The sequence below is a fragment of the Coffea eugenioides genome, chromosome 5 (assembly GCF_003713205.1).
Source record: "Coffea eugenioides isolate CCC68of chromosome 5, Ceug_1.0, whole genome shotgun sequence".
Taxonomy (NCBI): Eukaryota; Viridiplantae; Streptophyta; class Magnoliopsida; order Gentianales; family Rubiaceae; genus Coffea; species Coffea eugenioides.
In genome coordinates, this window is record NC_040039.1 from 41,478,621 (window position 1) to 41,491,274 (window position 12,654).

The 12,654-nt window shown below is 37.8% G+C and overlaps 2 protein-coding genes across 2 annotated transcripts; both read left to right on the forward strand.

Moving 5' to 3' along the window:
* The first annotated feature begins 6,295 nt into the window (after positions 1 to 6,295).
* LOC113771675 (putative late blight resistance protein homolog R1B-17) lies at positions 6,296 to 7,087 on the forward strand. Its single transcript, XM_027316245.1, has one exon. It carries the CDS (start codon positions 6,296 to 6,298, stop codon positions 7,085 to 7,087), a length of 792 nt encoding a protein of 263 aa, XP_027172046.1.
* A 140-nt stretch (positions 7,088 to 7,227) lies between these two features.
* On the forward strand, positions 7,228 to 8,511 carry LOC113771676 (putative late blight resistance protein homolog R1A-3). Its single transcript, XM_027316246.1, has one exon. It carries the CDS (start codon positions 7,228 to 7,230, stop codon positions 8,509 to 8,511), a length of 1,284 nt encoding a protein of 427 aa, XP_027172047.1.
* The last annotated feature ends 4,143 nt before the right edge of the window (positions 8,512 to 12,654 follow it).

Genomic DNA, 12,654 nt, shown 5'->3' on the forward strand with positions numbered 1-12,654 from the left:
CCTGAATACTGCACCGCCCACCGCCTTTTTGTAAATTGGGGATCTACAAGTGCTCCAGGATTATCACCTCGGTGCCTGCACACGGCCAAGGAGTGCGAACAGGGAAGTCTGTAGCACTGCTACTTACCACAAGAGCATGTTTTATCAAAATACTTGACCGTTTGTGTATTACCCCCTTTGCCATCCACACGTCTGCCAGTCACAACTTTGTACACCCCCGATGAGCCATCGAACTCAACAACCCTGTGAATTCCCGCTTTCAGGTTCGAATTCTTAAACCGCCGCCATATCTTTGGAGGAAATGGATTACGACAATGTCTAGCATCCTCTCTTCTTGTTTTAAACAACTCAACTGTCCGATGAAATGTCATATCAATACAAGCCCGGATAGGCAAATGACGTGCTCCTCTAAGTACATTATTATAACTTTCGGAAATGTTGGTTGTAAGAATACCCCAACGGTTCTCACCGTCATGTGTTAGACACCACTTCTCAGCTCCAATGTTAGACAGATAAGTCCATGCATCTGGAAACATGTTCCTCAATTCTCGTTTGAATGCCCGCCACTTGCGCAATTGTCTGGCTTTTCCCATTGCCCAACATAACCTTCTAAGGTGCAAGCCTTTGAAGTGAGTCATTAGGTTACTCCTAACGTGTCGTAGGCAAAATCTATGAAAGGCCAAAGGTTCTTGCCAATAGTCATAATGTGTCATGGCATGGATGATACCATTATGCCGATCCGAAATAACACAAATAGGATACCGATCACGGGCCACATTGTATCTTAGTTGTTCCATGAACCAAGACCAACTAGAAATAGTTTCTTCGTCGACAATGGCATAGGCTAGCGAAATAATCTTGTTGTTGGCATCTTGCGTAACTGCAACAAGTAGTTTGCCTTTATATTCGCCCCGCAAATGAGTGCCATTAACACATATAACCGGTCGACACATGTGAAATGCATCAATAGCCGGTCCAAAAGCTCAGAAGACATACTTAAATGTTTTCACACGATCCGTACTATCAGAATGGTGCAACCACCTGATCACAGATCCCTGATTTGACTGCATAAGTGCATCAACATATTTCGGTAGTTCAGCAAAATTGGCATCCCAAGAACCGAATATAAGTTCAATTGCTTTGCGTCTGCCGTACCAAGCCTTTTTATAAGAGACATCCACCTTCAAAACTTCCTTAACATGGCTTACTATATTCTTTACTTTAAATCCATGATCATCTTCAATACTACGAACTATGTGTCTAGCAATAACCGAAGATGTAAGACTAGCATTGCTATTACTCATCAAATCACCAACACAATTATGGTCGTTGACCCATTTGGTTATTTGCCACAATCCATGAGTCTTTTTTTTCACTGCTCGGACTGACCAGTCGCATGGAGGATACGATACGTCGACCGCAGTGGTGGTGCTCCTTTCAAATGCAAATTTACATTTGGCAACCCAAGTATTACTCTTGCTTTCAACAACCCTGAACTCCCTATTATGATTGATAGACCACATTCTAATAGCCCTGCTCAGCTGTTGTTTGCTCTCAAATCTCATATGTAGACATATGTGATTATTATCCTCACTAAATGTCACAATACGCTCCAACTCACTTTCATCAGTGAGTTGGTCGTCATCATCTATATTTCCAAGGTTAGAGAAGAATTCGAATCCTCGTGGAGCATACATTGGGTTGGCAGATGCAGCAAAGGGCTGTTGGTTCCTAAGATCCTGGTGGACTCCACGTCTTTCATTTTCGCCATCTGAGTCACTACCTGACACATCTACCGACTCAGATTCTTCCACATCTTCTACATCATTTTCCAAATCATTATCTACCAATGTGTTACAATGACTTGGACCGGCAGTCGAATCGAAGCCATAAGAAGGCACATGATTCGGCGATACGGGGTCTCCAAAACTTTGAATCGAGTCAAGGCCTTGAACATATTCAACATCCGTCCTTAAGCCTGACGTGAACCGTGGCTCTACCAAGTCCCTAACACAATCCCTATGAGGTAGTTGTGATACCGATGCTGTCTCTGGTACCACTGTACTAGAGTAGGATCGATACCTAGTTGGATCCATGCATGCATGGACAAGCGACATCATCGGACCAATATTGGTAGTTGGTGGAATGAATGTGCTACTGATTCGAGGATTTTGGACTATTTCCTCCTTCTTGATATAAAGTTCAGCGATGTATGGGACAATTTCGTTCCAGACATCATACATTATCTCCAGAGTTTCATCATCCATCACTTGAGAGACATTATAAGAAGTACGGCAACAAGGTTGGCGGAGAAATAAATTCAACTTGAACAGCCCCCTATCGACCCCCATGTATTGATAAATTCTATCCACCAACTCATCATATCCAATTCTATGCCGTAATGAGAATGTACGGTTGGAGGTACGAGGCAAATAACAAATTGACCCATCTTCATAGTGTATTTTACCTCCCCAATAAAGGGATACTCGCAGAGGTCTTTCTATAGACATATCAAAGAAAACAATCCCTATGTTGGAAAAAATAAATTAGAATTAGTAGTACAAAACCATGTAAAGTGTATTAATGTAGTAAGTCAACAATTTTTGTAAAGTGTATTAATCTAGTAATTCAATAATTTAAGTACCTATAAACTAATTAAGAATTCGTAGTTCCTCAACTACTTATAATAAAAGCAACATATTATATACCACATAAGAAAGAAAAGTTAACAATTATTATTTGTAGTGAAATACAAAATAATAATGAACAACAGTAGTAGTTTATTTTTTTTGTTATTGATACTACTAACAACTGATTAATCAATTTCTCTATTTTGTTATTATATATTTGAAAAGTTAAAATTATTAAATGACATTGAATTCAACATTTGGGAAAAAAATCTTTTACTCACATACATTTTTTTGTATAAAATATTGACCTACGAAATTAAGAAATAAACAAATTTTGACTAATCTAGTCTACTTATTTAAACTATTGTTTAAAGAAAAAAAGGAATAATTTAAAAAGAAAATTAACAAATATGATACATTAAAAGGGGTAAATTTTTCCAAACATATCATTCAAGACGGCAAAAATGCCTATTATTATAGTTTAGGGATAAACTGTAACTGGGTAAATAGTTTATAAGGGTTTTTTGCATTTAACCCTTTATCAAACGATTATTACATGATTATTTTTCTTATAGAGTACAACATATAATTTGCTATAAATGCAAAAATAAAGATCCAGCATAATAATCATTTCCAAATTTTATTTGTTTATTGTAATTTATTATTCATAATAGATATATATATTTTGAACAAATTACTTTTTATTATATATATTTTGAAAAATATATATATTTATTATGATTAACAATTACACATTGTCATTACTTTTTTTTAAAAAAAATTTGATAGAATCTCCCCTTAAAAGTGTAATTACTTTTTTTAATGCTCACAAGAGCTTAGGGAAGGTTTTTTTGTGAAAAATTGGAAGTTTTATGGATGAAATGGAAAATTAGGGTTTCGGTGAGAAGAGGGAAGAGGAAAACTGGAAAAATGAGGAACCGAGCCCTCGGTTTCAGACATATCGCGAACCGATCCGTGCTCGGATCGGTTGTTGAAGTCCTCGGATCCTATAAGCCTCGGATCGGTCTCACCAGGAACACAGACGATCCCTCGGATCCGACCGGGTTTACTAGGATCCGAGCTCGTTTCTTGGATCCGATGTCGGATCCTTCTGGATTAACTTCGATCCGAGCTCGGATCTTTCTTTCTCTGCACTAATTGCAGAAACTGCGATTTTCCAAACTTTTTCTCCCTTTTCCAAACTAATTGTCAGGCTAAGGCATGGCAAGCTAATGCGAGTCAAACCGAAAGAACATGAACGATTAATAGATTGCCAAAACAGAACAGCCAGCTCAATTCAGCGAAACAAAAATCCTCTGGAAACAACAAACAAACTAAGAAACAAAAAAAAAAGATAAATTCATACCTCTTCTGGCAAATTGGGAGGGAGGGGGGGAGATGCACGGATTCCAGACAGCTTGGCAGAAATGGGACAGCTTGGTTTCAGCGGACAGCTTCCGACGACAAAGATGTGAGGGATTTCCTCTGCCGAGATGTGAGCGATTTCGTCTACAATGGCAATGGCGGAGAACTGAGATGCTTGGAGCACTGACTACCTCAGCAAAGGAGACGAGAAAGTGACCTCCAATTTCTGCCGGCTACGAGACATATTTGAATTGGGTTTCAGACTGAGTATCTCGCATTTGTCGAATGCGAGGTACCTCACCTCGCATTTCACGAATGCGAGGTACCTCACCTCGCATTCCACACATGCGAGTTTTGTGTTGTCGTTTTTCTTTTTCGCACAACATTTCTCATCTTTTTCGGGAACAAGAACCTCGCATTTGTGAAATGCGATGTCAATGAACTCGCATTTCACAAATGCGAAGACCCTAATGCTAGAACTAAACTCAAAAATGGCCCCCCTTGTAGAATAACTTATTTTTTCCATCACAATTTTAGAATTTTCCCCAAATTATCCCACCAATTCCAGCACCAGCTCTTTACCAGCTCATAACTAAACAACCTCTATATTGGACGACTGTACACAAATCCTCTCAAAAACCTCGAGCTATCCTAGTTTCTGAAAGAGAGTTCTCTAGAACTTTTTTTCATCATTCCTAGCCATATTCGTTGACTTGTTTCATCTCTAAATTTATCTCATCTTCCTTTTGTTAAATGGCCTCCAGTTGTCTTACTTGCATTTCAGCCGTCTTGGATGATCTGCAGTTGCTGGAGAACCTGTGTCCTAAAACTTCAGATTGGGAGTGCGAGCTCTTTGAAATGATGTCATTAAAAATATATCTAGGAATTTTCAGAACATTTCTACTATGCGTGAGAAAGTGGGGCGATGATGACGTCGCAAATTTAGGAGCACTGGTTGTTAGGATGAAAGATTACATTTCCAAACGGGGACATGCGATTCACAAGTTCTATCTTACTAGTGTGGAAGATGGATATCGTATGGAACTTGCGGCCCATATCCCGATGATCTAGAAGAAGAAGCGTCATCTCTCGTAGAAGAAATCAAGGATTTAGAGTACTGGACAAGCCTGTCTAGCAAGTCCCTGGTGAAGAAAGATGACCTAATGGATATCATGGACTCTCTTCTGGAGAGCCCTCGGTACATTGTTTATTTTGCAGAGAACCAGGCACTCTATGCAGGTTATGCAGAACTATCCGAAGACTTTGCAGAGAAGCTGACATTCTTGAAAAACTTCGTCTGTTTTCTTACACTTCATGGCTTCGAAGATAGGCAATTGGGACCTTTATTGACTCACATTAAATCTGTTGCCGTCAATGCAGCATGCAACAATGGAGTGTTGTTCTCTAAGTCGTCCATGTCACGTGACAATCCTATTCGGGACCTGCTGCAGAAGATCATTTTTGCAGAACCCGAAGTCCATAAGACATGTGTCCAGGCCCTGATTTCTTCAAAGTTATCACGACAACCATACAAGGAAAAAGATGAGAACATATTCAGAGACTTCATCGATTCTCTCCTAGTCTATCTTTGGGAGATACTAAAGACTGGAACTTGTATTATGATTTCTTTGAAGGATCGATTGAAAATGCTTTATGACGGGCTGAGATCCTTGAGAATCATTCTCAAGGAGAACCCCAACAATTTTGATGAGAAAATGAGAGATCTTACTGGACTCTTGCTCTGTGATGCAGGACTTGTTATTTTTTCCCTTTCTCTCAGTGTAATTAAAGATGGATATGTCAAGCAAATGGATCTTCAGTCTTTTCATCATTTCTTGAAAAGAATAAAGCTTATCAAGGCAATAGTTGCAGAGAAATATCCAGAAACATCACCGTCATCCAAGTTTCCTAGGACTAATGAGTTGGGATTTATCGATTTTCTTCTAAAATATATGGAAGATTTGACAAATCCAGATGCCCATTCAGTTGCTCTTTCAAACTATCCAATTCATGCAATCCATGAAGAACTTGTTTACTTACGCTTCTTCTTGGGAAGAATTGTGGAATTGCACAATGAAGATCGGGAGCTTCAAGCACTTTAGGATCGTGTTGTTGAGGTGGCATACAAGGTAGAATTTCTTATCGACTCCTTGTTGGTTGGAGACATTCTAGATTCTTCTTCAATCTCATTTGATTCCGTTGAAGAAGAAATTAAGATCATCAAAGCTGCGGCCTTGAACATTTTTGAAAAAAAAACACTTGATCTCAAAGTTAAGGAAGTTACCAAGAGTCCAAATAACATGCCATCACAGGGAAGCATGCCAATAATCAATGACATGATCCTGGGATTGGAGGATGAGGCAACCTCAATAATCAATCGACTCACAAGAGGATCCTCCCTTCTGCAAATTGTCCCCATTGTAGGTATGCCAGGACTTGGCAAGACAACTTTAGCTAAAAAAGTGTACAATGATCCTTTAGTTACATCGCATTTTTATACACGTGCTTGGTGTACTGTCTCTCAAGTGTATCACCGAAAAAATCTGTTACTTGAAATTTTGACATGTATTCACTCCAAACTTCCTGAGAAAATTTCTGAGATGTGTGAAGAAGATTTGGCTTCAGAAGTCAGAAGAGGTCTGCTAAGGACTAGATATCTCATTGTTTTGGATGATATATGGGACACTGAAGCATGGAATGAATTGGAAGCATCATTCCCTGACAATCGAAATGGAAGTAGAGTGATCGTGACAAGTAGAAAGTCTGATGTTGCTGATCCGATAGATGAACTTGATGAAGGGCCTCATTTCCTCCGTCCGCTGACCCCTGATGAGAGCTGGGACTTGCTAAATATGAAGTTATTTCCTGGAAATGATTTGCCTCCACCAGAATTATGCGATTTGCAAACAAAAATCGTGGAAATGTGTCAAGGACTGCCACTTACAATCATCATTCTAGCTGGAATTCTAGCAAATGAGGACCAACATGGTTGGAAAGCACTTGTGGATGGTTTAAGTTCAAGAATCGTCTCTAGTACAGAACAATGCTCTGCTGCAATAGAGTTGAGTTACAAGAACCTACCAGAAAATTGAAGCCATGCTTTCTATACTTCGGAGCATTTCCCGAAGACCATGAACACACTGCTGAGAAGTTGATTTGGTTATGGGGCGCTGAAGGATTTACCCAGAAAACTCAGTTCAAGAGTGCAGAGGATGTGGCAAATGATTTCTTAATGGATCTTATCCACAGAAGCTTGGTCATTGTTTCCAAGCAAAGATCCATTGGTGGTGTCAAAGCTTGTCGCGTTCATGATTTGCTGCATGAGTTTTGTGTGACAAAAGGCAAAGAAGAAAATTTTCTGCAGCTGGTGCGTGGGTATGATGAGATAAATACTTTCAGAGTGCCACGCAACCTACGCCGCCTATGCATCAACTCTAACCCAGAGCACTTTTGCAAGTCCAGGTTATTTGCTCCCACAATCCATTCTCTAATACACTCCGATGGAGGCAAAAGGCACCGACATCGTGAATTTGAGATTTCATCCATTTATGGTATCTTCAAACTTGTTAGAGTGTTAGAATTGAGCGACATAAATCTAGGTACTACTTTTCCTAGAGAACTAGAATTATTGGTTCAATTGAGATACTTGGCAATTCTAGGAAATATGGATTCAATTCCATCTTCCATAGCCAATCTCTCGAATTTGGAAACTTTCATCCTGAAAACAGTAGTTCGGACTGTTTTACTACCTGATACAATATGGAATCTGAAAAAGCTAAGGCACTTACAAATAAGGGACACCTACTTTGCATCTGTTTGTTCATTTTTGTTACCCACAGACAATCTTGACACAGCTGCAAACTTGTGTGATTTGAATACCTTCACCCGAGTATCTCTTTCTTCTTTGGATATCGTCCGCAAGGTATTCAGTAAAATTCCTAATATTCACAAGCTGGAATGCATTCTCATTGCATATAATGAACATAATTGGGTTTCAGCAGACAAGATTATAGTACTTGACTTTCTAAGTGGACTAAAATCACTGTATCTGATGTTCAATCATTTTACACGTCTTCCAAATCCATGCCAGTTTGAGTTTCAATTCCCTTTGGCAATTAGAAAGTTGACTCTATGCGGTTTTCTTTTCCCTTGGAGCAAAATTTCTGCAATCGAAAATCTTCCCAATCTTGAGGTTCTCAAATTACTTGTTCAAGCCTTCAAGGGCGAAATATGGAACATGGAAAAAGTGGGGTTCCCTAAAGTTAGATTTCTGAAAATAGCTGCCTTGGATATTGTCAAGTGGACTGCCTACGAGGGCGTGGACTGTTTTCCAAGTCTACAGAAACTAGCATTGAAAAGCTGTCGCTCTTTAAAGGAGATCCCTTCTTGTTTGGGGAGTTCGACTCTTGAAATTATTGAGGTGTCTCATTGTCCCTTCTCTGCAAGATTTATAGAGCCACTTCAGGAAGAACAAATGGACTTGGGAAATACTGATCTGAAGATCCTTATTTCATAAGGTAGACTACTAATCTTCTCAAGTATCTTTGGTTTGGGCAGCCCCTTTCACTCCTTTTACCTGTTTTTTTTCCCCTAGTACTTTACTTCTGTACTACTGGCTTTGCTGTATCAGTCTAGTATTAAGATCCGTTAATCTGGTTGCTTTAATGCTTCTTATCCTGTCTCAAACTGTGTGGTGGGATCATTCCCAGGATTCATGTTGTTTCTAAAGATTGCAATGAATGAAGAAGCTATCTTCCCCCTCCCCCCCCCCAAGATTTTACTGATGATTCCAAGAGTGTCCCCAAGATTCTGTAAGTTAATACTACTGCTTGGCTGCATAATTGTTACAAATTTGTTGCCTTTTCCCACTCTATCAGGTTTTCTTTTCCCTTGGAGCAAAATTTCAGCAATCGAAAATCTACCCAATCTGGAGGTTCTCAAATTACTTAGTCAAGCCTTCAAGGGGGAAATATGGAATGTGGAAGAAGAGGGGTTCCCTAAAGTCAGAATCTTGAAATTAGCTTTCATGGATATTGTCAAGTGGACAGCCTCCGAATGCTTGGACTGTTTTCCTAGTATTGGAAGACTGTCTCTTTTTGGAGGAGATCCCTTCTAGTTTGGGGAGTTCAACTCTTGAAATAATTGAGGCCTCTGATTGTCCCTTCTCTGCAAGTTTTATACAGCCACTTCAGGAGGAACAAATGGACATGGGAAACACTGATCTGAAAATCCACATGTCATCCCATGAAATGGATTACTGATCTTCTCACGTACGTTTGGTTTGGTCAGTCAATTCACTCATTTTACATTTTCTATTAATTTTCTAGTTTTGTACTATTACTGGTACTGTTGCATTAGTCTACCATCAAGATCATGCTATTCTTGTTGTTTTAATACGCTTTATCCTGTCTCAAACTGTGTGGTGCGGACAGCTCCCAGGATTATTGTTGTTTCTAAAGATTTAAATGAAGCAACCTTTTTTTTAGTCGGATTTTAGTTATATTTCCAAGAATGTTTTGGGCTTTCTTTAAGTACTCTTAAAAATTAAGAATCCTATGTGGCATTTATATTGATTCAAACGTTAAGTTCCAGAATCCCAGTTCGTCGTGCTATATCAGGTTCATCGTTCTGTATCATAAATAAACTTAAACCATCAAGCATTTTGCAAGGTACTAACTAGTATCAATAAGCATGACAGAATTGAAAATGAATCCAGTCTGCCGCTAGATTTAGGGCTGCAAATGAATCGAAATCGTGAGCGGCTCAATTTCGAATTTGACTCGAACTTGGTTAACATCGAGCTCAAGTCAAGATCGAACTGACCAAGTCGAATTCGAGCTCGAACTTGAGCTCAAAAATATTAAATTGGTTAGCTTACAAGTCAGCTCGAACTTGATTATATATATATTATTTATTTTAATAGTAAAATTACATATATATTCCTAATATTTTATTATTTATTAAGAAAATTTATTATTTTATTTATCTTTTAAAAATAAAATATTTATTTTTTTATTTTTTAAACTCGAGCTAGACTCGAATTTGAGTTGAGCTCAAACTCGAAGTTGAACTCGAACTCGAATTTGATATTTTGAGCTCGTCGAACTCGAATTCGAGTTCGAGTTAGTTTCATAAAATTATATTGAGACTCGCCTTGTTAGGTCTAAACTTAACTCGACTCTATTTGTTTGCACCCCTAATCTACTTCTACAATTTCCTTCTGCTAGATTTAGTAGTGTAGCTATCCGACCTGAGCCTAATAATGAGATTAAGTGAGTATTTTGTACCCACTCAGTACTTCGAATCTTTCCTCCTCCTCCTCCTTCTTGTCCCCAATTTGCCACTTGCATTATTCAATTCTGTTGTTGAGTCTGTCTTTATCTCCTAGATTGGGAGTTTTACAAAAAAATCTCTCATCTTAGTGGTTATAATTACAATGGATTTAAATGAATTTAAATGTGCTAAAGGCATCAGCTCAAGTGTTGTATGCACTAACCCAAAAAGAATTTTAGGAGGCCTACACCCCAATCTGAGAGTAGTTTTGGTAGGCCATTCAAATTGAAAGAGCATAAGGGCATTTACCATTAACATTATTATATTTAGTCTTTTATGTTCTCAGTTTTACTGCCTTTTAGTTGAATTATTTCCTAAATTTTTATCTTTTTATATTATTTTTTTGTTATAGTAATTACTACTCTTTCACCCATGAACGTAGGTCAATTCGACCGAACCACGTAAAATTTTGTGTCTTTTGATAGGTGTCGACCATGTACAATAATAAATACCTACTCAAGAAAAAAATATAATTTTTATATATAGCGGTAAATATGGTCGAATCCACAGGGACTGGAGATAATTCGTTTCTTCCACAATTCGGAGTATGGGGGACTTTTATAAAAATATAAAAATAACCAATTAAACTAAATAAAAGCAACTCATGAAAATAATGTTATCGTTTGGAAAAAAAATGAAAAAAAATGAGAATTAATCAACAATAGATACGACTCTAACCAAAGGTGCAACTTTTCAAACACGATCCATACAACTGGTCGTTAATGCAAAGATAATTCAATTACTTATTAATAAATTAGTTATAGCCATCAACAAGTTCTGACAACCAATTTTTCCTTACTTTATTGGTAGCCAAGATACGACCGTTAACTATTTTTCTAACCAAAAGATAACCGTAGATACAACCATAGGATTTTATTCTTCAATTGCATTAAGAATTAGAAAAACCCAAGCCTAACCAACAAACACGTTATGAGAGTTTGTTTAAGTTAGATCATACGTTTCCCTAACATAGGATCAATCATGCTAGTTGCCACTAGTATGAATCGATTAAACAATTACGGATTCAATCAATTAATCTGACAATAGATTATTAGGTTAATTCGAATATCGGACCCTTGACATTCAAATAACAAAACAATCATAAAAAGTTAAACTACAAAACGTACAAATACCAATAAATAAAAGAAATAAATAAAATTATTTCGATCTCATAGATGTTTGGAACCGCGCCTTCAAGCTGACCTTCGATTAGAAAAAGAAATTAACTACTCTCCATTAAGAACAATCCAACCAATTTCATTGACCAAACTTGCATGAATGTTCGACAATGGAATAAAGAAAATGTCGGAAAAGAATGAAGGAACTAAAAAGACGAAGAGGAAGCTCCCCGCTTTGGCTTGACGCAGGACGATCAATCCGAGAGACCTCCTTTTTATTGTTTCCACTAGGGGTGAACGTGGGTCGGGTACCCGCCCCATTCACCATTTGGCTGATCCGACCCGCTTCTTGTAGGTCAGTCATTTTTTGATCCTTACCCGTCCTTTATATCAGCGGGTACCCAACCCTATAATTGGGTACCCGCTGAGATAGGGTCGGGTCAGCGGGTACCCGTCCCGTCCCGCCCCGCCCCATTTATCATTTAATTTTAAAAAATAATTTATACCAATTTAATTTTATATTTTACACATTCATCTAAGATTGAATAAATTTTTTTTTCTAAAAAAAGGTTTCCCACCAAGAAACAAGCATGTGAAGAAAATATAAGATAAAGGAAAAAATTAAAAGAATTCGAAATCAATAAAAGTTTGAAATAAGTAGCACAATATTTAATATATATGTTCCACATTAATTAAACTTTTTTTATAAAATATAAGATCATGGTCTCTACAAATGAATCTTGTAAATAAAACTATAGTCTCTCATATTTGTAATGCAATTTGTTCAATAAAATTACTTATTTAGTTCTTATTATTTAATAAACAATAAAAATAAAGATAAAAAAATATATATATCGGGACAGAGCATCGGTACCACGCGGGTTTTAATTATGTGACCCATAACCGCCCATCTAGTGCGGTGACCCGACCCTCTTTTGACCGCGACAATAATAAAAATCGGATATCCTAATTTTCGGATCGGATCGGATCGGATCGGATATAACGGGTTTTCGGGTTAGCGGATAATTTTGCCCACCCCTAGTTTCCACCCTACAAAGTGCAAATCAAATGGGAATCCGGCTTCCCTTATTCTTTGTTTCCTAGTTGACGTCTACTACTCATAATAAAGACCTATTGTCTAAAAAAAAAGGAAATAAAAACGATAATAACTCATGTTTCCTAATTCAACTCTACAACTAAGAAAGATA